This window comes from Xiphophorus maculatus, chromosome 22 (genome assembly GCF_002775205.1).
Source record: "Xiphophorus maculatus strain JP 163 A chromosome 22, X_maculatus-5.0-male, whole genome shotgun sequence".
NCBI lineage: Eukaryota > Metazoa > Chordata > Actinopteri > Cyprinodontiformes > Poeciliidae > Xiphophorus > Xiphophorus maculatus.
Window position 1 is genome coordinate 17,261,106 of NC_036464.1, and position 26,772 is coordinate 17,287,877.

The following is a 26,772-nucleotide window of genomic DNA, read 5'->3' on the forward strand; positions in this document are numbered from 1 at the left end:
CAAAGCTCAGTTTGGTTTCTGCCCTGCATGCGGCAGGCTGCAGAGGGTAAAGAGCAGGTGACAAATGTCTGACCTGTAGCAGCGTTGAACTCTGACCTCTGGACAAAGGGTCTCTATTGTTGAGAAACAACTATAGAATCAACAGACCACCAGTAAGCTTGAACATAGGTTGAACCTTTTACATTTTTTCACATTGAACTACAAACTTTAATGTATTCCACTGGAATATTATTTGACAGACCAACACACAGAAAATTATACTTTTACAAACATTTTTCAACAAAATAGTACTTGGAAAGCATTTGTAATAACTTGACATTAATCAAGCTGTTTTATGAAGGTGCTGAGATTTGAAAGAGAAAATTAAAGCATCATTGAGACGAAGAACTAAAGTTAAAGAAGACAACAGTTTCCCAAATGTTGAGCACCTCATAATGCTGTGTTCAATCAATAATCCAGAAATCATAAAGAGTATAGCATAACTGGAAACTTACCAAGACAGATCGTTAATGAGAGAAGCAGCCAGCATGACTATAGTTACTCTGGAAGAGCAGCAGAGATCCATAAGGTATTGAAAGAAAGCCATGATGTGTCTCATTTGTAGTTTTCCACAAGTCGAATAGTAAACATGTTGAAGATGACAGATCAAATCAAGATCTGACTTTTTGGCCCAACATGCAAAATACCTTTCCCTCAATACGCTACGCCTCAGTATGGACAGGGAAACTGTTCACAATTAATGTGAAGATGGCAGTCCTTGAAGAAAACCTTTTTATATATATATTCTCAAAGCACCTTAAACTCCTGTAATGGTGGCAAGAACATAGCAAAGTTGTGAAAGTGTATTTAACATGTCAATGAGCACAACTCATCCTTTGTCCCATTCTATGTAGGGACGACAACCATTAAAGTTATAGGATGAGATACAGTGGAATGGGTTAAAACTGAGCTACACATGTGGCTCAGATTTTCTGAGACCAGACAGATAGATAAATGGATGGACGGACAGACGGACAGACAGACAGACGGATAGATAGGTAGATGATGTGTTTTCAGTTTAAAAAATAAGCAGCACCGTGTGTCTTTGCCTCTTCTATGATGACAGCCGAGCCACTGGTGTAATCCTCAGGCTTTTCAGATTACTCCAGTTGGGGTCACATTCTACACCAACCTACAGCGGGTCAGCTTTCCACTCCCTGCTATCACTCAGCCAGTTGGCACACAAGCCTCACAGCACAGATGAAGCTTTTTTTCTGGTGAAACGCTGTTAGGTTCCCTCCCCCACTGATCTCTCGGTGCAAATTTGTCCTATTGAGCACACTGGCCAGAGAGCTATAGGAGCAAAGGGTGATGCCTGAGTTACACACATCAGAGCTGCTGCAGCAGTGAAAACTCTGTAAAATGGAGTTTTTAAACGTGCAAATCGGACAGAAATGCAAATGAGCATCTTTGCCTTTATTGACCAGATTATGAGGTATCAGGGCTCCAGGCCTCACCAGGCGGCTGCTATAAGCTCCATGGGAGGGTGAACTCTCTTTCACTCGGGCGTCCGTTACAGGCCTGGCCACATCTGCAGCAGGCGAGCCATCTGCACCTATTGTCTCAGAGCCACAACACGGGCGTGCACGCATGGCTGGCCTCGTAAAGGCAGCGAGTCCCTTTCCCCTCTGTTCTCTGCCATCTCTCGTAGCGAGGGGGAACATGACTTCTTAATCTCACAAACGCAACAAACAGCAAGCAGACATCAGACTGAAAAGAGCTTTCATTTCAAGGTTAGCCTTATTAAACAGGAGATAACATTAAACATCAGTGAGGTCATTGTCACTGTCAGACACATGGAGATGACAGAAAGGACAGGTTGTGCTCATTGATATATCAAATATACTTTCACAACTTATACGTCACAACGTTCTTTCCATCATAACTGCAATTTAAAGTGTTTTGAGAACAATAAGTAAAGTGAAAAATATTAGAACATGTACATCTTTAAAAATGAGAAAATAGTGAAAAGGCTTAGTGTATTTTGTCACTTCAGAAAGTAGAACTCATGTAGTATTTATATTAATCACATAGGGTTCGTTTTTTCAAGTTTACAGATAATAAAACCCCTAAATTTATTGTCTCAGAAATTTTAACATCACACAAAGTCAATTTAAAAAAAAAAAAACATTTTCAATGTATAAATGTTACGTAATTGCCATAATACCCTCTGACTACAAAGATGTCCAGAAGGCAGTCACATACACCATCCACAATGAGAGTAAGATACAAAACTTCATTGCTAATGAAGCAGGATGTTCACAGAGTGCAGTATCCAAGCATATTAACAGGAAGTTGAGTGTAAGGAAAAAGTATGATAGGGAAAGGTGAAACCGGGAGAACCGCAGCCATGTGACAATTGTCCAGCAAAATCCATACCAGAACTCCGAGAAGCCTAATAAGGACTGAGGTTGGGACCTCTCTGTATAGACAAATCCACATATGGGATACAAATGTCACAAAGTTCACATCAAGCCAGGCCTGAACCTCAAACCACCACCGACTGCAATGTTTTGGGATGCCATGTCATCTGGTGACGCTGATCCACTGTGTTTATGAAAGCCACAGTCATAGCCATCAGTTAGGAAATTCTACAGCATTTCATGCTTCATTCTGCTGATAACTTTAATGGAGATGCTGATTTCATTTTCCAGCTGGACGTGGTGTCTCTCCCACAGTGACAGTGCCAAAGGTACCAAAAGCTAGCTCAGTGTTCCAGTTCTTGATTGGCCAGCATGAGCATACTCCTCTAACCTAACCCGCATAGAAGTTCTATTGTATACTGTCAAGATTTTTTCAGCCTTATAAAGAATAATATTCTGCTCTGAATGGATCAAAGGTTTCTGGTTCGAATTTGAGAAAGCAGTCATTTGATATTTACACACGGAGTAAAAAATAAAAATTAAATCTAGCTACTAGGCCTTATGGGCGACATAGTTGCATGGATGTTTTGAAAGGACTGTATTTCATATGGTTACAAAGAATACATATAAAACCATATCACTTTAAAGTGTTTAAATTTGTTGGGATTTTTAGCAAACAGCTAATAAGCCACTATTTAAAAATGGTGATGTCACAAACTTAGCCCTGAGCATGATGAGCATAACACCAGCAAGTTTCTGTCATGGAATGGTGTTGAGGTGGTGAGGCAGACGCAAATGGAACCAGGTTAGATGAATAATGATGATTTAATTAACAAAAACCAAAACAGTCCAAAAACACAGGCAGCACGACTGAGCGGAAGCCAGGGCTCAACGTCGGTAGCAACTGGTGTGATAAAAGGACAACACGAAGGACTGAGAGCACATTAGACGCCAAATGAGACGAGGACCCGACAAAGACACAGACACACAGGTGACACTAAATACACAGGAGGTAATTATGGGGATGAGAAACACCTGGGGACAATTAAGGGGAAGACAGGACAACATGGAAACTCAGAAACTCGAAATAAATACACAGGAAAAACACGGAACATGACAGTTTCAAGTGCTGTCCCAAGACTATGTAGGGCGTAAGGCTGAATTTCATTTGGATGGTATACTTCTATCTGTGGCCTTTACAAAGAGACTGTTTGTGGTGTCTGAAGTCGAAAATCACACAAGAGGATTGTGTTCCATTTGCAAGTTGGAAAAATCCCTGAGACTTGCAATTAGTTGCGACGATGATTATTAGCAATCATCAATAGGCATGTATTTGTCTCCATTTTATGAACTTAAATACTTAAGGGATTGAACTGCACTATTTCCTACTGCTTTAATCAGTACGGAATACAATCATCAGAAGAACTAATAAATAGTTTATACCTGCAGCTTTTACTCCACCTTCCACAGTAGCCATACTGGATTCAATGTCAGGGCTGTTCCTTGACCTCCAACTCCACCAGTCAGAACTCCAACTTTAAGGGACCCTTCTTGTTTTATTCTGACTAGAAACTTGGAAAATCCAACTCCAAGACACAAAGAGAGCACACCAGTATTGGAGATTGGTTCTGTGTGTTGCAAGTCCTAAAGAAAAAGGCTAATACCTTTTTTATCTACTTATAAACAGTTCCAGAAAGCGTGTGGCATGAGCAGGATTTTTTGAATTAGTGATTATAAATGACTTTGTTAAAAATATTTCTAAAAATATGAAATTTTTTGTAACTATGTATAAATTGTGAGTAACTGGTGCACTTGCAAACCTGTCCTAGCTGAAATCAAGTGATCCTGCAGTTCTCAGCTGGACTAATCCATCACAATGTTCACTAAGACCAGCCGTGGTTACAGGCACTTTGCTTTTGATGAATGTTGGTGACTGCTTTACAAACCCCACAAACGTGCTCAGCAAAATCAATAAAATGTTTGCTTTCTTTTTGCTTTTGTATAGAGCTCAGGGTATTTCTACAAACAACGGTATGCTCATAAGTACGTTGTTCAAGTGGAAAAATATAAGCAACCTACAACAAAATGTACAGTTTGATATGTATGCAACTTTTCTATGTAAACATCAAAATCAGATTATAAAAGAAACTTTTGAACTTTTGGAAATATATCTGAACTTTCTTCAGGAAGTTATTGCTTAGGCACAAATCTGTCTTCCAAACAGACAGTGACTAAATATATCACAAAAGTACTCAATATCTTTGAAATGGCTATCACAAAACCCTGACCACTTATGGATAATTTGTGGATAGAAGTGATAGATTTGTGTGAACCTATAAACTTCACTCAGTTCTGTCTGGTTCTGTCAAAATTCAAGCAAACTATAGAGAGAAGCTTGCGGAAGGGCAGCCGTAATAATTAAGCCAAGTTATGCAGTTTAAGGAAATTCGAACAACAGCAACAACAACAAAATAAAAAGAACATGTTTCAGGAATTTGAAGAAAGAAAATGTTTTGCTTATTGTTCTGGTGTTCATCTACTAGAAACAAACTGACCAAAAATAGCAAAGGTTTTGTCAGACAAATAGCTACGGATCTTTTTCCCCACAAGGTATTTGAATACTGACTGTCATGGCTGCAGATGACAGCCAAGTTGAACTCATACTGTGGCACCGAATTACTTAGAAATCAGTGTGCACAAAAAAAAAAAATAAATAAATAAATATTGCTTTTGGGTTTTTTTCTGAGGTAATAAAGTGGCTTTTCTGCTAGCTGAAGCAGCCTTTATAGTTGCATTAGCCGTTCTCCTGCAGTATTGATAATGAGGATTTATTATGGAACAGTTGACAATGAATGCAATGTGCATGCGTTAGTGGGAGGGATTATCCACCAAGTAGGGCAAGTGGAAAAGGCTAAGGACTGCAATTCCATCCAGCCTAGTTCATTTCAGTCATCCGCTCTGAGCACACACACATACGCACACAGGACAAGGGGAGCACATTTCTGCGCAAGCTCTTCCCCACAATAGTAATAATAATAACAATAAAAAGCCTTCAGTGAAAGGAAAAGGGGGTAAAATGGTAAAGTACATTCGACAGGATAGCAGCAAGCTGAGAAGCGAAGAGGTCCTGTCGGAGTCTGACGCGTCCAAGGAGCAGCAGGAGAGATTCGGAGAGATGTCCGGCTGTTCTTTCAGCGACGCTTTCTACTCCAAATGCTCCGCAATGGACCAGATCGGGACTTTCATGCGGAACGTGCAAGTGCTGCTGGAGGCGGCCAGTTACATTGAAAGCGCTGAGAAGAGCAACGGAAGTAAGTAAACAAACGGGACATTTAATGCGCCGAGCAGACAACAATAGAGAGCGAGGGCGACAAAAGACGCGCAGCGGACAAATGCACTGCTGGCCCCGAGCGGCGGCTGCGACGTTTCACCTGCTGCTTCCTATTAGACCGAGCTCTTTTGAGACCGACACATTTAAAACGGGGCTCATTTGCACACGAGTTGGGAAATGCATTGAAGTAGGAAATTGGGAGAACAATCGGTTCATCGGAAGCAATGTCTTGCAGCCGCCTCTCGCTGCTGTTTAAGATGATTATTTTGCCACTGTTAGATTAGATCTATTTTTTTTTATTGCGTGCACGATTTTAATGAGCCTTCCTTATGTGCACTTGAGTCCACATTATTATAGCCTATTTGCGGCTTCCCATTTCTACGCCTAGCATTTATTTTTCATTTAACAGAACCTGTCCCCGGATTATGTCCTTTAAGTTTACACTTTCACTCGGAATACGTCATGTTTACTGCCCTTCTATCGTAACCGAGACTCCGATTTGGATTTTATTTCCTCTTGGCTTTCCAAATGATCAGTCCTGCTGCCCTGTTCTCTGAAAGCTGCTGCTTCCTTGTATGTGTTGTTCACATGGTCTACACATGGAACAAATCGCAAAGTTTCTATTGGTCGGAAGCCACGTCCCCCAGCCCCTGGTCCACAGCAGCTAACCAATCGTAGGCAGGTTTTTATTTCTGACGTCTTGTGTTACCGAGAATAGTGGTTCATGGGAACTGTAGGAAACAGGATCCTAAACCAACACTAATTCTACTGTTAAAGGGGAGTAGGACAATGACAAAACATTATGGCGAGGGAACAATTTAACAAGCTTTTCCCATTTATTCTGACCTTTTGTAAACTGATAGATATATCCTCAACGGCCACTTTATTAGGTACACCCCTGCTGGTGTTGTTTTAATTATTTGCAGCATATTTTGGTCCATGCTGACATGATAGCATTCCAGTCACCACATCTAAAATGTGCCCAGTTGGTTTGAGATTTGGTGATGAGATAATTATATAAAATTTAAAAAAAACCATAGGAAGATTGTATGACATTTGTTACATGATGTATTCTCCTGTTGGAAGTAACCTGTTAGAGATAGACAAAGTCAGCAGCAATTCTAAGGACGTCTGTGATGTCTAAATGATGCTCACTTGATACCAAAGGGTCAAAGAGCACCAAGAAAGCATCCCTGCTGTCACCGCCAGCCTGAAATCTAGATATAAATCAGGATGGAGCCATTCTTTTTCGTTGTTTATGCCAAATCTTGATCTTGTGTGAGCCTGTGCAAACTGTCGCTTCAGTTTCCTGTTCGTAGCTGACAGCAGGTCTTCTAACAGATCCATGCGAAGAACAAATATGATCATCATTATCAAAATGCAACCAATACAGCAGCTCTATGTAGCTGCTTGAAGGACTCCCACACCAACAGGAAGAACACTGAATTGTTAAGAAGAGACATTTGCACATATAGCTGACCGTCAGCCATAGAAAGGGAGCTTTCTGTTTGATAACTTTCACTCTCCGCTCTATTGCGAGACACTACCGAAATTTTATTTAAACAACATAAGATATGTCATATGTCAAGACTTTAAACATAAACTATGCATTATGTCGCGTGATAATTTTCTTATAGCTGTAACTATATTTGCAACATTAGATTTATCATCAATAAACATACATATTTTGGTTGGTCTATGAAAGAAATGTCTAGGGCAATGGCTAGCAGTTGTAGTTGGAAGTCACTGAAATTTAGCTTAGGGACCCATACAACCCTCGGTCAGTTCTGGCAAGAGAGCATCAACATTTTCATTTGCTTGTTTGTTTGTTTCCATAATTCTGTTTTTTTACTACATGGACCTTTTTACAATTCAGTATGTAAACTTCAGGTCACATTTAGTCACTTTTATCAAGTAAATTCAGCCTTCCTTATAGTTGTTACAGATTCAATAAAGTAAAAATATTAATTCTCTATCTCCATTTATTTTTTTGCCACTTATCAGAATGTGAGCATGGTTATGCTTCAGCATACCCCGAAACACAGATTGCACATCAACAAAAACATCGCAAATTCAAGAACAGGAAAATGGACAATATGCACAACAGGTAAGTTAATATTATTGACTTGTTGCAAGATCCCCAATACTTATTATGTCATATTATCTTTGTTAATGACTGAATTATAGCAATCAACTTCAGTGTGTTGGGTTTGGTGTTTGCACACAGTATGATATGCTGCTGTGGATCTGGTTTCTCTATCAATTAAATAATTGACAGTAAATGTTTTAATGCTTTCCACAGATCAGCACACAATGAGCTGGAAAAGAACAGGTGAGTGAAGCAAGGTCCTTTCAATGCATGTTTTAACTTTTGAGACAATCCCACGACAAACAGTTCTAAATCTGGTGCATGCTTAACACTTGTGCATGATAGTGAGTATAAAACTTGAGAAAAAGGAGGAATAAATCAAAAATAAGAATAGACTTTCTTTCTTATCTGCAAGTTTCATAATGGAGCTCCAGGTGCACAAGCCCACAACTTTCCTTCCCTCAGCCACATTTGCATATCTTGGGTAAATGTTAAATACATCAGCCATATAATTTTAAAATAAGATGTGCTGCAGGACTGTAAATTAACTTATCGTCACAGCACCCTAAGGGAACTTTTATAACAAACAGCTTTGTCATTTCCGTACCGGATATCGGCGTAGGTTTTTGCAAGGCAAAATAGAGCACGGCCACAGTGTAGCAACACTGATCCTCGAGGACATGCAGACATTTCCCCAGTCAGCAAATGGGAAGCGTCCGTTTCCAGACAACAGGGTTCCTTCCTGAAAGATTTCCAGCTGCAAAAGCTGACTGCCGTTTGCTTTTGCTTCCCCGTGACGTGGTTTCTGCTTTGAACAGGGAGCCAAGGAACGCCTATCAACCTTTTATTCTAAATTTAAATCATTAGCCATATGCATGCGTAAGAAGTGTAACCTTTAAAATATAAGGGGAAACATCCTAAAGGAAGATTCAGAAGAGATTACTCTAATTTATAAAATGGAGGCCAATGCAGATATGACATCATGATTTGACCTACATTTTACTCCATTATATGCAGGCATACTGAGAGTCCTTTAGCCAGTTATTGTGCTCACTCAGACTGCAGAGGAGTCTCTGGATGGCAGAGTAATAGATGACTTCAGCAACTTTGAGATCCCAGCCCACATTTATGCCTACATTTGAAACACGATTAATGACATTATAAAATAGCAATTTTTCAAAGCCTTTTTTTTTTTAGCGGTTCATGTTCAGTGTGGGGAATGTAATGCACTCGTTGTGTCCGGTCCCTGCAGAGAAATTACCTGAATGATGTCTCCTCCCACAGGCGAGCACATCTCCGCCTGTGTTTGGAGAGGTTGAAGTCACTCATCCCTCTGGGACCAGACTGCAGCCGGCACACCACACTGGGACTGCTCAACAAGGCCAAAGTACACATCAAGGTGTGGTAGTGTGAGAGCTGTGGGAGAGGGGACTTCTGAAGGCTGCCCCTTTTTTGGCTTTTAGAAATACTTCTCATGAGGGCAGCTTTATTTTTGTTCAGGTTTCACCACAAAGTAGTAGCTGGGTTATTTAGGTTTTAGAAAAACTTCCGAAACAGTGAAAACATGTCGTTTCAGGTTATGAAACGCATTTTAATGTTAGACAAATATAGCTAGAGTAAAACATTTTATAAATCATTTCAAACTAACTAAAGCCTTTGTGAAAATAGAAATGCCCCTCAAAGTTTAATGATGTGTTATAATGCATTGGCTGTGTCTAACCACGTTTCTAGGCAGCTGAGTTGTATTTCACTTGCCACACCCAGGCCTGATTAGTGCCAGACTTCATGCTTAAAAAGCCAAAACAAATTAACAAAAAAAACCCAAAAAACAGATGAGTAGTTGGCACAAAACAAAGAGAGAAAATACAAACAAAATCTAAAGCATTACAAATCTCCTTTATCTCAGCTAATGTCAATGTTCAGGATTAAACAAAAAGGAAGAGAGGAGGAAACTGGAGGAAAATTGCATCATTGGGAAAGGTGCAGTTTGAAAACAGCTACTGACCAAAAAGAACCTGTTTAATATTTGCCAGAAAACATCTTGTTTGTCCTCAAAATCTATGGTACGTTTGCAGCTACAGCACATTCAAACAATGTTCAGATGATGGATGATCCTTGAGATGTTTAAAGCTTGGGATATTGTTTTGTAACTTATATTGCTTTAAACTTTTCTACAGCTTTCTTACTGCCCCTAACTTGATTTTCATGATGCAGTATGTCCAATAATATTTTCTGACACACAGATCGAGTCTGTTTACTAACTGGGTGATTTTTAAGGCAACTTATTTTGTCGCCATCACGTGAAACATTTCTAATCTAACTAATTAGATTTTTGTAGCTCCAGCATTGACCTATGGTATTAACACAGGTTAGCTTAGCAGACCACAGTGTCTAAGCAACACAAGACAGAGGAGTTAAATAAAAACAAAAAATTAAGCTTAAAAGCACCCACTATTTAACACAGCATGTATAAGTCAAATCATTTTTGAAGTGGAGTAGAAGTTGGAGGGAAGCCATATAAAAACTATCCTGGCGACAGCCTACAAGACGGGCAATAAGTGAGAAAGCTGCGAGGTTTGCTGTTGATGTTGGATTTGTACAATTAAAGTTCAGAAACTGAGGCTTTCCAAAAGTTACCGTAGTTTTATTTTTAGAAGGTGAGGTTGAGTATTTAAAGGTTGGAACAGGTGCAGCTGGCATAGGGCCATAAAGCCTCTGGGCATAAAAACAAAGCAAACCAAAATCAACAGCTGTTTTGCAGAGAGCAGTGATAAAAGCTCTTCTCCCTTGTATGGAGGCAATAACGTGGAATGCTCTCTATTAGTTTTAGATGTTTGACACGTCTTTAACTTTAAATTAGTCTTAAACAGTAATATTGGTCTCTGCTGGGTTTTTTTTCCTGTGAATAGGAAATACCTTGATCACTTCCACATTTTGTCATGTTGAATTTATAAACTTCAATGTAGCTTACTGGGACTATTGTGTTATAGACAAACACAAAGTAGAGCATATAGTAGACCAATAGTAGAGCATTGGTTGTAAGGGAAATGAAATGTGCCTCTCATAGGTTTTTACAAAAAAAGAAATATCTAAAATGTTTAAAAAATTATATATAAATGTATTAATTTGTCGATGAATAAAAAACAAGGATGTCAGATGTCAAACAAGGATGTCAAAAACAAGGATGTCATAAACTTTAGTTTAGGTCACCATAAGCCATTACAAGACAGTTCAGACGAATGACTGATCCAGAAGTGATGTACACAAATTACAAGCACTTTCTTTACATTTCCTTAACTACAAGAGCTCTTTAATTAGAAATGAACATTCCTTTTTTTTCTCTAAAGAAACTTGAAGAGGTAGACCGAAGGAGTCAGCACCAACTGGAGACCTTAGAAAGGGAGCAGAGGCACCTACAGAGGCAGCTGTCTCTGCTGCAGTCTCATGGAGAAAGAGAGAGGGTCCGCACAGACAGCCTTGGCTCCCGCATGGACTCGGACCGCTCAGAATCTGACAGAGGTCAGTGTCGCAATGAAACCCTTTACTTACTTTTTTCAATGGTTGATTACTTATTGATTGTGATTTTTTTTTTTTCCTGGATGCAGAGGAAATTGAAGTGGACGTGGAAAGCACTGAGTTCTCCCATGAAGAAATGGACAGTGTTAGCACCAGTGGTGCAAGCGACCTGGACGACCACAGCAGCCGGCAGAGCTCAGCCAGTGACGAGGGCTACTCCACCTGCAGTCTGAAACTTGCCTTCTCTGCTTAAACAACCAGCCTATACCTACACTGAAGCTGCAATCTTTTTATGGCTTTCTCCCTTCAAAGTACCAGCCTAGAGCTCCGTTCTCCCTCGACCTTCTTCAAACAAACCAGCCTCCCCACATGAAAAATCAAATATAACTCTCCCCAGAACCAGCCTTAAGTTCAGTACACTCCCCTTCAAAAGAGCAGCAGCCTTCTCTCTATCACATTATTACAATAATACAACTTTGGTAATGTACAACCATTATCAAAACATCGTTCCCTTTACCTTTTGTAAGTTCAAGTGAACTATACTCGTTTTAAAAGTCGATCCCGTGGAGGACCGGTTATTTAACCAGTGTCAAACACTGACGGAGGAACTCTGCTTTAAACATGCTGATCTTTAAAAAGAAAAAACAACCAGCAAATCCCACTTTCGCACATACACACACGCACACACAACCAGCAAGGAGCTCAGCATTGGAAACATCTGCGCCATATGCCTTGTAAAAAAAAAAAAAGCCCTTTTTTTCCCCCACTGGATAACATGTCCAGACAGCACTTCTTGTTAACGCACAAGCCGGCAAGGGCTAAAATATAGCTTGCATTCCAAAATACGCTCCACAAATCTGTTACTCACGCTTTAGGATCCACAAATCAATCCTTGATGTCATGTGGAATCCCTCTTCTTCAACAAAACAGTCCAATCAAGACAGGCGGCGTGTAGTCCACCTGTTACTCCTAATATATTTTGCATGATTCTATTTATTTTTGATATATTTAATTGTACTTTAGTTGTGCTTGAATGGCAAACCTTTCATCACTGTTTTTAAATGTCTGCCAAACTGACTTAGAAGGAAGCCCCACAAGAAGCATTTGCTGTGCTATGAGGTTCACCCATTGCTCAGTGTTTAGTTAAATGCTTTCACACTGTGTGCAAATTCAATGAGTTTAGTCGATAATAAGCTAATCTAGCACTTGTCCAAGCACAAAGCTCAAGCAATAATGTCTAGTTTGATCATGTGTGTAATATTGGCTGGGTTAATAATTTTTTCCCCCCCATCCGTCCAATTCCAAATACGAGGATATACACTTGCTTTTGGTAGTAGAATCAGCGACTAATAATCAGCAGTAAAATGATTGTAATTGACTCGAAACGCTATGGTGCATGTGTCTTGAATGTAGCCTTTCTAATATTGTAATGTATTTTGAATTGACAAGTCTCATATTAATAATGTTGGTAGCATGAACAGCAAGTGACAGAATATTGGTTTTGGTTTATACTTCAGTGTTTAATACTGTATCTTTTTTTGTACTGTAGCCAAGAAAGAAAAAGTTGAATTTCTTGATATTTGAAGACTTTCCACTGAAATTCAGAATATATTTAATACAAAACTGCACAGCTGATTTGTTTCAACAATTGAAACCAAAAATAGATATTTCAATATGAACATTTATCTGCGTTCTTCTGAACAAAGTCCTAAGTAAATCACCACCAATTTGTGTCTTAACGTGGGGATTGCCAACGCTTTGTCGTTGGAGATCGGTCCCCTACCCAGCGTGTTTGGGGAAACTGCAAAAAAGATAAATAAATAAAATGCACTATTTAAAAAAAATGTCAATTATGTCGAGGCACAATGTTTTTCTAATGCTTATTAAGCCGTCCAAGGTGACTTTTGTGCGAAATATGTGCTGCTGGTCCCCTGCTAACAATTTGTTACAACTCCTGAAAACTATTCCTAGAATCTTAATAAAAATACAAAAAAATATGGTTACGTTGTGTTTTTTAAGCTTACTAAGGGCTATGTACTTTCTGTACATCACAAAAGATGCAATTAAAAAGTTAAGTCAGTAAAAATTAAAACTCACTTTTTCATTCTAGTCACATATTTCAAGCATTTATTTCTGTTAATTGTGATAAAGACAGTTAATGAAAGCCCAACATTCTGTTTCTCAGAAAATTAGATTAAGACTATTTTAAACAAAGGTTTCTTTTAAGTACAGAATTGCTATGGCCTACATAAAACAGGCAAGCCTGCTGATTTGACAGTTGTCCAATAGATAGAACTATTTTAATGATGTTCTAAGTTACTATGATGTACCTTTGCCAGCAATTTTAAATCGTGTCGTTTGTTTACTGCTCAACTGAAGTCGGGCTTTTGTTTTTGTTGGGCATCTCCAAAAGGCTTCAAGTTTTAGCGTAATTGTACTGTACTGTTTATGTGTGTAAAAGTCTCTGCTGCCATCTGCAGGGTCGACAGTCACTATACTACTACAATGAGGGGAAAAAAAGACCTTTAAAAAAAAAACAAAACCCGAGAACATAACGTTTATTTTACGCTTTTATATATATGTACAGAAATTAAAATGTCAAGTTAGTCATTCCAAATTCTCAACATAATTAATAATCAGATATTATTGTTATTGATGAGAATTGAACAATCCAGCATCAAATGTACACTCCAAATCAACACATCTTAGAGGAGATTTTGCCTCAAAAATAAGTACAAACAGCAAACTCCACAGTTTTTTCCATAACATACGTTCTTACGCAACAGGAGACTTTGTTCCAGTGGTGGAAAAATCCCTCATGTGAATCTTTTAGTTGAGTCTATGTAATATACAAGAAAACTACAGCAATACTTTAAACACCGGTGTCCAACCAGTTCCTTTAAAAGCTTTCATTATACGAGGGACTTTAATCATGTAGAAAGACAACAAAAAGCACCGATACAACTAGTATACAGTGGATTATTATGTACAGAGTGTGCAAGGTCATTGTGGCATCAGATGTCTGACATTATATTTGGATGTGTCATTATACTGGGTCATAGGTTTGTCTGCAATGCCACATGTTCCCACTCCCACCTTTCCATTTACACTTTCTGGCGATGCAAATATGCTCCTCTTTACCTATAAGGACACAAAAAAAAAAACATGTTAGACAGAAAAGAAATAAAAAAAACAATAAGAAGAGGTAAAAAATATCTTACCTGTCCTTTCTTGTTCTTTGAGTAAGCTTTGTTGTTGAACTGTTGCCACTTAGACTTCTGCTCCTCCCTCTCTTGCTCCAGCTCCTTCATCCTCTGTACCTTTTTCTGAGCTTTCTTCTTCTTATACTCTCGCTGCTCCGCTATTTGCTCTTTTCTAGAAAGTCACACAAGATGAGAGAAAGTTAAAAAACAAACTTCACACCAGAAATCGGAAACTGCAATTTATGAATTGACTTGAAGTAGTACACCTGTAACAAAAATACTAATGTTAAAGGGCTGCAAGAAACAACAATTTTATTTTTATTATTTTATTTTTAATAGAATAATATTTCTATTCAATATTAGAAATACATTAAAAGATGCTAATAAAATTGCTCGGTTAAATAATAAACATTGTATTGCCCAAGATGCAATAAGTTTCAACTAATACAACTAATGTGCACAAATCAGCTGATGGTGGACATCCATGAATCTAGACTCAAATGCAAACTCAAAAACCTCCTGAGTGATGGCGCCTGATCTGTGGAACAGATTGCCTTGCAAATCAAGGAAAGGCAAGTGTTCATCAGTACTTATTTGGGGAAGCAGAATGTAAAGTGTCAGTAATGCAAGGCTTTCACAGATTTCAGTGTAGAAATACGAACAAAACAAGAAACAAGATGAGGTTGTTCATTACCTTGACTTTGACTTTAAACCTCCGTCATCCTCATTTCGTTTCCCTTCCTCCACGACTTTGAGGTTCTGCAGAGGAATCACTTCAGCATTCCCGTACTCTGTGAACGTAACGGCCGCAGTGCCGTTCTCTCGGTCTAACTCCTCAATCTCAGCTTCATACACCCTGTCAAAAGATCACGTCTGTAAGCAGGTGAGTATGAGCCAAAGACTCAAGGTCTACTTAATAAGCAACGTTCAATAATTACTCAGTAAGTACGAAATAATTCCATTTCATTGTTACAAACTCTAATTTCAATTTTATAAGAAAAACTGCATTTTTTAAATATCTCTCAACTATACACTTAAATACAGTTGCATAGACACATACTCTACAAAGCAACAATGTGTTTCCTCAAGTTACATAACAAGAATGTTAGAATAAAATGCAACTGAATGTCAAAATACAGTTTTAAGGGTATTCACACTTGCTTAAGGTTTCTGAAATGTTACAATTATGATTCGTATTGATCAGTTTCCATTTACAGAACAGAACTACAAATAAAAATATTTTTGTGAACCCATTGAAGATGGTGCTGCTTTATGGTGACACACATTACACTGGTGAGTCGTTTGTTTATTTAAAAAGAATGTTGAAACTCACTGGCCATCCTGGCTCCACGTTGCCAAACATCGTTCACCCACTTTCCAGCTCTTCTTCACTGGCACCGACTCTGAGCCGCTGGTGCTGGAAGCCCCATCAATGGGTTGCGAAGTCAGGAGATCTTTAGTCAGATCGATGACTTCCTGCAAAAGAGCAAGAAAAAAAAACGACAATAATTACAGGAACTAAGGTGCTCTTATTAGGTTAGGCAACATAATGACTTCCTACTTCCTCCCTTTCAAATGCTTCCATGCCATCAGTTATTTTTAGGGTACAGAATATTTCAAGTTAATACAATTCACCACATCTATAGACTTGATCAAACTTATTAGACAAAGGTAAGAGTGTGTATAAAGGTAAACCAGATATTTCAAAAGTTTAGAATCTGCTTAATTGTGTAAACCTACAGGTTTAAGTCATTTTAATGAGAAGTCACAGACACTCCTGGATTTAGTGGAGTTTTCTGTTGATGAAAAGAGCAAAGATCTCCCAACCTGTTGCTCTGCCAGGTAGCTAGTTGGGAGAGAGCAACTTTATACCATGAGATTGTCGCACTGGCTCGTGTCCATATGCAATTTTAGATTCTATAAATATTAAAACTTGGCATAGTTTCTCTTCAATTGGATTTCCTGCACTGTCCAAATTCCTGTCCTACAAACTATGCATGTGTGGGGCTCACATGATTATAGGGGCAAATTTTATTAATTTACAAACTTCAACAAAAATACTTATTACATATCAAGATCACAAAGAACTGCAGAAAATAAGTACCATCTAAAGCAGAAGGACATCAACACTATTTGCTTAAACATAGTTCATTTAACAATCATTGTAACTTTATTGATTACACGTTTCAAAGATTTTGTGTAGCACTAATTTCTATTACACATTTGGTTATTTTATTGAAGGTAGTTTGTCTTTTAAACCTATACAAAAAGAAGTTAGGTTACACAAAAAATAATGGCTTACACACCAAGAGAAAAACGCCTAAAAGCGACAAATGCTTTGTAACTTTATTCAAATTTTTCTAATAAAAATAATGAAAAGGCATACTTTTCAAGATTAATTTACTTAGTTTTCCGATGTTTTCAGTCTCATGTTATAAACGTACGGCAAAATATACCTACGGTACAAGGGTTCAGATATGTATAAGTAATCTGCAAAAAACACAGTAGTAAAGAAGAAGAAACAAAATGCAAAGGAAGGATGAAAAATATTGCAATGGAGGGAAGCACGGTTGTAGAAAACAAAAAAATATAGAACGAAAGGGAATAAAAATAAAACATTATCATTGGGATGGATGGAGAGCCAGACAAGACCGCATATCAACAAACATGATGACCCGCTCTATTCCGACTAAAAACTTTTTATAAATGCTACAGTGAAAACAATTTCCGGATGAAGGGAGAAAACAAACCTGCAAGTCCTTCTGAAGTTTTAGGAGGTCTTCATTATCTGGATCGGTTGATAAGGCAACTTCTACTTGCTGTAGCTGAGCTTTGTAGCTGCTCAACTGTTTCACCAAATCTTCCGACATTTGTGCGCTAAAAAACAAACAGCAAAATGTGACGTTGCCCAGTTTTCTACGGGTAGCTGATAGGAGGGTGTAGTATAAAACACGTTTATGACTATACTAGTAATCCCGCTTTATAAAAATCTGAATAAATTGATGTACAATGCGTCAACTAAAAAAAATAAACGTTAGCACAGCGCTAACACACTTAGCAAGGCCTTTTCTTCGACGTACGATTAACGTAACGAGGCTACCGCTAGCTAACAGCCACAGAGAAGAAACAACAAAAGAGGGGCCATGTGTGGTCTTACCTTTGTTTTAGAACCCTTATCTAATCAGCTGAGCAATAAGTACGATTCAAAGTCGATTATTTTTCGTAAATAGCCGTTCTAATTTTTAAAATGTGCTCTTCTTCTCTCTATCTGTGAATAGCACACCGGAAACCAGTGTAAATCCCATGCGACGATACGCTGTTCTAGAGGCTCATCAGCGCCCCTATCGGCTGGACATAGTATCTTCAGTCTCTCTTTGACTTCAGACTGAAAAACCAAAGCTTGTACGTACAGTCGCCAAAACAAATTCCAGTAAGCTTAAAGTTGTTTTGGTCTCTTTAAACATATAAAAGCGTACTTCTTACTCTCACCCCATCATAAAGTTATATGTACTTAACTTCCCACAGCTCTTACGCAAAAACGATGGCTGCACAGATGGTTTTAAGTGGTCAAAAGTAAAACCACATTTTCTTCCACATAATTTCTCCAAAACACTAAAGTATATAAAAACCCATTTTGTCACAACATTAAACATATTGCCAGAGTTATAATGAAATAGTTCAGCTCAAAGCAAATGTATTAGTTAGAATCGCTTAATCACAGTTTTCCAGTTCCCATGCACGACTTAAAAATTACTTTGTTCACAACCGCTTTGCATTCAGTCTGACAGAGCTTGCAAACAATTTAAAGAATATCAATCTTTAAATTAGAGAAGCTGCTATAAATATATACTTGCAGCTGTAACTGCAGCAAAAGATGAGTTGACAGAGTACTAAATCAGAGTCGATATAAATGCACATGACATCTTTAGATTTTCTCTCAAAAAGAAAATTGGAAAATATTTTTCTTTCCACTTCACAAATATGAAATACTTTGCGTTAGTCTATCACATAAAATCCCATAGACACTGAAGTTTGTACATATAAAGTGAAGAATATGGAAAAAGTCCAACAGATATGAGTACTCTAATGCAGCAAGGCTGAGCTCAGCAGCAGCTTCACTCACCCAGAATGTCACACATTGGACTGGAATGCGATGTAGAGGTGTTGCAAAAAACAAAATGAATAAAAATGAATAGCTTATTATGTAAAACTATGTGCAGCGAAAAATAAGCAAAATTTAATAAATTCAGAGAAACTGTAGAAAAATTACATTATTAGATAAGAAACACAAGAAGAGCAAGGATCCTAAAAACCTAAATTAAAATGACCCCATATGTGTATTCTTTCACTGGACACAAGTAACAACTTTAAAATATGAGCTGTATCTGACTTACTTTATAAAAGTTTAGTATATTAATCAAACCCAAACCATTCATTTTGATTAATGCAGTTCTGCTCTGAAAACAAGATTAGATTAATCTGTGTCAGGTTGTATGTCAACAGTCTTCTCTATCTGGGTCCTAAATGCTATTAGTGAAAAGCTGAATAACCCCCATCCTCTCTCTAAAGACAACCATTATTTCCAGCTTTTTTTCTTTTTCTTTTATTTTAACTTTCAAGATATATGATTGGCTTATGACACAGCAGCTCAAAACGATAGAGTGTACTCGTACAACACCGTAAGCTAATAGTGCACATAAATTGCTTCCATAAATCACCAACATAATTATTCTCAAAAATCAACCAATGACTTAGGCGTCTGGAAGCAGCACCGAATCACTTTTTATGTCTTCAGCAGTTGAACTCCTCCCATTCCTGTTCCCACTGTAGTGGAGGCAGCATCACAGATCTCCAGCGTCAGATCAAGCCCATTGAAAATACGAGCTTCACTACAACTGCAACACATGAAGAGACCTGCTTCAGTCAGAAATGAAAGGAAAATGGGTGCTTTATGATATGGCTTCCAGGGAATTAAAATGTGTAGTTTTATTCCTAAAGGTAGGTGGATTCATATTTCTTATTGCTATTACCAGCACCAAGTAAAAAAGAAAATTATGTAAAAGCTGGAATGCATTAAATCACTTTTAATAGACCTTGTCTCTTTAACACAAAGAGGTATTCATGGTTATTATGTTTATACTTGTTTTACTCTCAAGGGAGACACAAACTATTGACTTCTTCAGCAATCTCAGCAAAATGAAGAGACGATTCTCTGCTGCTGTTTTCCTTTAGAGAATCCCCTGAACAGGCAGTGGAAGAGCACAGTTTCTCCTCGGCTCACAGTGAACACAACTCAGACTATTATTTTGGACCCCACGGCTCGTCCTGATGGGCTGCCTCAACCTCACCAGCAGAAACGAGACTTTGCCTGGCAAGCAGCCCTTCTCGGTGCAGACCTCAGTGTTGCTCACCGCCCTGGTGGGGATGCTCATTTTACTAACCGTGTTTGGCAATGTCATGGTAGTGATTGCTGTGATCACAAGCCGAGTCCTGAAGGCACCCCAGAACTTGTTTTTAGTCTCTCTGGCTTGCGCAGACATTCTGGTTTCCACCTTAGTGATGCCCTTTTCCTTAGCAAACGAACTCATGGGTTACTGGTACTTTGGCACAGTGTGGTGTGAAATCCACCTGGCTTTGGATGTTCTCTTTTGCACTTCATCCATCGTTCACCTGTGCGCCATAAGCCTGGACAGGTACTGGTCTGTGACTAAAGCCATCGAGTATAACCTGAAGCGGACGCCCCGCAGGATTAAATGCACAATCTGCTTGGTTTGGGCACTTGCAGCCTTGATTTCATTTCCCCCGCTCATCACAATGACAAAGAAGGAGGGAGGAAAGGACAACCCTGCGTGCAAGATCAACGAGGTGAAATGGTATATCATATTCTCAAGCATTGCATCCTTCTTTGCACCCTGTGTCATCATGATTATGGTGTATGTCCGGATCTACCAGGTTGCCAAGAAAAGAACCAGAGCCTCACCGGGAGAACGGCAAAGAGAGAACGGCAATTTAGAGAACACCCAATTTGACATGGACCCCGGAGAAAAGCAAGAAAAAGAAATGGATGAGCCGAAAGATGGGGAAGAGGTCTACGGGCTGGATGTGGAGGAAGAGCCGTCCTCCTCTGATGGGAATGAAAACATCTTGTGTTCCCTGATGAAAAAGAGGAGCGGAAGAACACCCAAAGTGACTCAGGTGAAATCTAAAGAAACTTATACAAAGGCAGAGGACCTGTCCTCTGCGAGGGCGAGCAAGTGGAAGGGAAGGCAGTACAGAGAGAGGCGCTTCACCTTCGTCCTGGCTGTGGTCGTGGGAGTGTTTGTTCTTTGCTGGTTCCCCTTTTTTTTCACCTACACGCTTGCAGCAGTTTGTGACACGTGCTGCATCCCAGAGACGCTGTTCAAAACCTTCTTCTGGTTCGGTTACTGCAACAGCTCACTAAATCCGGTGATATACACCATATTCAATAAAGACTTCAGAAAATCATTCAAAAAAATCCTTTGCAAAAGAAACACAGGAGGTTTGTAATTAAACAAAACAAACAAAAAAAATTGTATTATGCTTGTTTTGCAATCTGTATTACAATGTTGCAGCATGCCAGTTTAGAGTTTCGATATTGTATAACTGTGACATTGTGGGTGGCTATTTATGAAAAATGTTACATTAAATGTTCATGTTTATAATCATAATTATAATATTGTCATGAAGAGTACAAATTTAAAATGACACAGATGCATCAAAACATGACTTATATCTGCATGCTTTTAGGAGACGGTATAAATCTCCTAAAATTTCAAAGTTTGTAAATAAACATAACTTGGCACATTATTTATTTCTGACAACTGTATAATATCCCCACAGCGGTAGCGATTCAGGAAGGGAAATTAAATGCCAAAAAGATGCATAACAGACCTGTGACACATACATAATCACCTCGTCAGAGCTGGCAAAAGACTATATGGGACCCTAATCATTTTAATTTGGGGCCTCATTTTCAGTTAAGCCCGAAGCCTCAACAACACCATAAATCTGCTTTAAATTAGATTTAACAACGCTAAGCTTTCACAGTTCACTAGCAAACCGACAATTAAATTGACTATTTGTATTTATCTTGACCCTGACATCATTTGCTTCACATTGGTTATTAAAGTAAAACTTGAAAATGCAGTAAGTTACGAAACTTCATCATATTTTGTTAGGATTTCTTTTCTCTTTTTTTTGCATAGTTGAAAAATGAAAGGAATAAAAAGTACAAATAAAAATCTAATAAAGTGTGATGTGCCTTTTAATGTAAATTTCTGAGGCACACCTATAATGTTCCTGGCTCAAGTTGACCCAGGGATTTTTTTTTTTAATATGCACTAATGTCAAAATCCAAAATGTTTCCCCCAAAACATTCTTATATCTGATCAGTGATAACAATTTCAATCAATATTTACTGCAATGATGTAATTTGCCACTTAGAGATGAAGGCTGAATGTGGATAATTCACTTGTTTTTCACAAAAATAGAACTATTTTAATTTTTAATCTCCACTAGGAAAGCCTACACAGACAAGTCAACCTCAAAATTATTTTGTCAATTATTTTGTCAGTGTTCAGTCATTCACCTGGTGCTATGTGATCCAGTAACTGTGTCCAAGTTACCTACTCCCCCTTTGACAGTATTAAAGGATTTGTTTTCTGGTCCTTTCAGGTGATGATTTCAGCACTTTTGTGCAAAGTACTCAAGAGGACAACATTTTCTCCCTTTTTATTAGGGCACTGTAAATTATCTCAGATTATGTTTTGCCCCCTGGGACCATTTGCCATAGTAAGCACCGCCCTTGTATCCTAATTCTTCTCTGGAGACGCTAAAGCTAGTTTTCCAACGAAAATCAGCATTGTCTATGTATAGCTAGTGTTTGCATCACATGCTGCCCATATTATTTATGCCATATTTAGCCCAAATATGCCCATATATATCCCAAATAAAAGTATTTCCTCAAGCTCCTTTTATTATTATTATTATTATTATTATTATTATTATTATTATTATTATTATTATTATTAATAATAAAAAAATATATAAATCCATTTGACCTTCAACATAACAGGAGGGTTAAGTTAATCTCCCTTTAAAATTGTAACTTTTTAAAAACATTCTTTAAAATTTGTGAACATTTGTAAAGGGTAAAAATTAAGACAAATCTTTATTAAACAACCAAATAAATAAATAAATAAATAAAAATGTTAAGAGCTCTTGCACCTCCTGCCCTACTTTTTTGGAGAAACAAATTTAGCTTTTTGTGGGGCCAGCCCTGCACCAGGTTGTATTTCTTCAAGCAAGTCAGTGATTTTGCTTAACAGCAAATATCTTTTCTTATGAAAAAACCTGGAAGGATTTACCCAGAATTGCTAATTTACTTTACTTTTGGTTGACAATTTCCATGATGGTTTCCATGTTTTCCACCTTCAACTTCAGGAAATATATTTCTTCTCGTTTTAATGCAAATGAATTTGGATAGTAAAGCCACTGTTGTTTATTTCAATGTGCTGAAGTGAAAATATACTTCACATATTTAACAGGCTGCAGTTTTTTAAAGTCTCTGTTGATATGACTAGCTGTGATGGTGTATGACAAGAACAAGGTCGATTGTTCCAATGTTCAACCCCAATAAATGACTTTTTGGCTTCTTTATTAGTTGTGACTCTGCTTTTATAATTAGGCTTTGTCAAAGAAGCAGAAAAAGAAAAATCATTAGCACCAATTATCTGCTGCATGATATGCAATGATTGTGGCAGCCAGGCAACTGAGCGTGTTTCACTGTGAGACCGAGAAAACAAGCAATATTGTAAATTTTCTGAAAACTGTCGTACATGTCTTCTAATGGCTGTACAAACAATTGTGCCCCCTCCTCACCCCCTAAAGCAATCTGTACAGAGGAGGATGTTATCTCCACCCCACCAACGAGCTCACTCCCTCATAACAAGCCCTAGAACAAGACAATTATACGAACAGAAAATTATCCCTGGGAGGGACGAGTAACACGACAGTATTGAACACAGTTTATCATGAATTATAGCCCCTCATATCAGGATATCATTAAATCCTCCCCTGGAGTCAAACAGAACTCATGCATGGATAGAAATATGAGTGTCTTCTGCAAATTACGCTATGGGGTTAATATCCAGCAGCTTATCAGTTTTTTTTTTTTGTTCTTTGAGTGTTATCAGTGTTCCTTGTCTCTTGTCCATTTTTGCGCACTTTTGATGCTGAAAGTTCTCATTGTTTGTGCTTTATTCACTTAGGTAGCTTTTAGGTTCAGATTGATCTTTTTAATAGTCAATCATTTGTTTATAACTTACAAAACATTTTCTACTGTCATGTATTTTATTTTATTTTTTTTTACTACAAATAACTGAGAGGTTCCCAGGACTTCCTTTCTGGGATTCTGGTATTGTAAGATTCCCGTGGCTCAGCCATTTCTCAAAGGCTTAAAATACAACATAATAGAATTTCCATAAAATTCCATTGTGAGAAAATAGTATTTTTAGGTTTTGTGGTGAAGCCTAATCATGCAACATGAATGTATTTCTACAGCAGCATGAATAGATCTGAAGGTACTCATGCAGAGAAAAAGTTGACATTTGGTTTGTTTTGGAACAAATTAAAATAAATATCTGCTTATGAGAATCTTGAGTATTAACAATATTAAATATTTAGTATTACGAAGAATTCAAGGGAAATATATATCGTTTGGTTCTGGCTCATTGCATGTCAGTGTGTTTGGAAAAAATAAAAAATAAATAAACTGCTATGATTAGTTTCTGAATGCCTCCTTTAATTAAAATGACTATTCTCTTGGAGTCTGCTGCACTGCTTGAGCAGCTACATTGCATAAATTACAATTTGAAGTGCCTCAACATCAAGCAATTGGGAGATTAAAATGCCAAAATGAGCATTACTGTCTTCCCCAAAAAGATTAATGAAACATTCGTAATCTTACCGACACGCTCAGTTGGTTTGGTTCAAACCGCAATAATGCTGGCATTATTTCAAGCCCTGCATGTTTTTAGGCTGTATTTTTGTCTCATGTCAAATTACAGTAATTTATGTGACTTATGTTTGGTTACAAACTACAAACACTATTGTTGGAATAGCTAAAGTACATGAGTCCACTTTCACTGTTTGCTGAGACAATGATTAATTTCCTTCTGCCAAGACCGCAGACCATCACAATTTATGCCCATGATGGCTCAACTTGTAAAACTATCTTTAACACTTAATCACATTTGGAGTTCCCACAGCTTTCACACTGTTTCCCTGTCAGTCCTCTCCCTTTCATAATACATTTCTACTCAATCTGTATTTTTTTAAAACTTTTTGAACTCTAAGAAACAACTTTGTATTATTTTGCTAATAATGGTCAAATACGATCCAATAGGTTAATTTAGCTCAAAAAGGTTGAATTAATATAAAAAAATTTATCAAATTTGGCCTTTCACCTAGATAATACACTTTTCTTCAAATTCCTTCAAAATATCCTTGCAATCCCATTTGGATGAAACTCTTATTAAATGTGTTTTTATTATGTTGACCATAGGAAGAGTAGGCATAGTCAAAACAATAGCTAATGGGGATTTTGAGCAAATCAACAAAGAAAATAACATACAGAACATTTCTTTTTCTACTAGTCATTGTTTAGATGGTAATTTGTGTGTTAAATCCTGAATGAGATATTGTGTTTGTATTAAAATAGACTGATCAAATGTCTGCGACCTCAAATGTGAAAACCATTTTAGTTATGACAGTAAATGTCTCTACAGTAATCACTTGTCCACATTTTCGGTGTTCATAGTCTTCTGTGATTTACAAACAACACCATAATCTACAGTACTTCCTCTGTGCAATCGGACATGCCCTCACACTTGTGAGACCCCACCTCTGATTGGATGATTAGCCCATTCTGAGGATTCCTCTGGTGCATGAATGCAAGAGCTGACTTGGACTGCCAATTTGGATAGTGAAGTTTGCCTGTAGTAATTTCATTACCACAGCCCACTGCATTAATGAGCAGATTTTTTTGTTGTTGTTCTATCTTCATGTTGTGGAAGACGTCAGTGAGGGTTCAAAATTGTAATCAGTGTGGAATGAAGACGCTCCTTCTAGCCTCTACAAACTGGATCATGATTTTTTTAGCCAATGTTTGATTTAAAATGCCAAATCTCTGTCCTGACAGAATAAACCAAACATTTGTGTTGAAGAAATCACCCATACGCCTTTTCTGTTTGCCACACTCTCAAAGAAGTAGTTAGAGAGACATCAGATAAACAAGAGTTGTCTAGAAGCCCTAACAAGTTTAAATAAAAGCATGAGATGAATAGGCTGTTTTTAATTTAATGGTAAGTCATCTATTATTTATTAATCAGAATGCACCAGGCACACTGGGGTATATTAGATCTCCTCCATGATAAAGACACAAGATAATATAATTTGACTCGGAGGACTGCAAGCGGCAGGAAGACCCTGTAATGTTTCATATTTCCTTTCCATTCCCGAGGGTTTACTTCTGCATATAAAATTAACAATTAACCCAGTTTTTAATCGTGTTTGAAGTAAGACACCTGTGAAACTGGAGTTGTTTTTTTTGTTTAGTTTTTTTTTCTTTTAGAAATAACAGACATCATAGTATGACTTCTAAAATATAGATTTGGCTATCTCCCCATTCACGCCCCCGGCCCCCCAAAAAATACATGATTTGCATATTTACTTATTTTTTTAACATTTTTCATTTACCATGCACTTGAACTCTGTTAATTCACAAAGAAATCTTAATTCGCTTTAGGTCATCTTCTGATTGACAATAACTCCTAACAGGCCCAGTGGAGACAGTGTACCCCAGTGCTTTCATGTATTTTTTTGCACCTCTGCATAATTTGAATATTTCCACAATCTTGAGCAGTTCTTACAAAACAGTTTCCCTGCAGGGATCAGTGAGATTTTTCTGAATCTGATTAAATCTTCAAGGACTCCACAACCAAATGTTTCTTGTCTGCTTTGACTGGAGGCCACTCTTGATCTCCAGAAGAACACCTCGGGGACCAGAGGACCTCACTGGGAATTAAAAGAGCTAGAATATGTGGAAGGCATAGAGCTTGGAATAAGAAATCAAACATCTCAGCATTTTAACAAGCCTGTAATATGCTAAGTTAAAGGTTTTCAGTCTTGTTTTAGTTTGTTTCATAGATT

The 26,772-nt window shown here is 37.8% G+C and overlaps 3 protein-coding genes across 4 annotated transcripts; 2 read left to right on the top strand and 1 right to left on the bottom strand.

Annotated features, from left to right (window-relative positions):
* Positions 1-5,306: 5,306 nt before the first annotated feature.
* LOC102224752 (max-interacting protein 1-like) lies at positions 5,307-13,337 on the top strand. Its single transcript, XM_005804886.3, has 6 exons — positions 5,307-5,713; positions 7,738-7,840; positions 8,036-8,065; positions 9,107-9,221; positions 11,170-11,341; positions 11,428-13,337. The coding sequence occupies exons 1-6, from the start codon at positions 5,479-5,481 to the stop codon at positions 11,589-11,591; spliced, it is 819 nt and encodes a 272-aa protein (XP_005804943.2). The 5' UTR covers positions 5,307-5,478; the 3' UTR covers positions 11,592-13,337.
* Positions 13,338-13,881: 544 nt separating this feature from the next.
* smndc1 (survival motor neuron domain containing 1) lies at positions 13,882-17,857 on the bottom strand. Its single transcript, XM_005804885.2, has 6 exons — positions 17,699-17,857; positions 17,292-17,418; positions 15,875-16,017; positions 15,236-15,397; positions 14,560-14,713; positions 13,882-14,479 (listed from the first exon to the last, which is right to left on the bottom strand). Exons 2-6 carry the CDS (start codon positions 17,409-17,411, stop codon positions 14,342-14,344), a joined length of 717 nt encoding a protein of 238 aa, XP_005804942.1. The 5' UTR covers positions 17,412-17,418; positions 17,699-17,857; the 3' UTR covers positions 13,882-14,341.
* Positions 17,858-19,389: 1,532 nt separating this feature from the next.
* Positions 19,390-22,518, top strand: LOC102229866 (alpha-2A adrenergic receptor-like). 2 transcript variants are annotated; one of them, XM_023327225.1, is made up of 2 exons: positions 19,390-19,539; positions 19,698-22,518. In XM_023327225.1, the coding sequence occupies exon 2, from the start codon at positions 19,870-19,872 to the stop codon at positions 21,067-21,069; it is 1,200 nt and encodes a 399-aa protein (XP_023182993.1). In that variant the 5' UTR covers positions 19,390-19,539; positions 19,698-19,869; the 3' UTR covers positions 21,070-22,518. The 2 variants fall into 2 exon arrangements, with proteins under 2 accessions (XP_023182993.1, XP_023182994.1); XM_023327226.1 differs by having other exon boundaries at positions 19,774-22,518.
* The last annotated feature ends 4,254 nt before the right edge of the window (positions 22,519-26,772 follow it).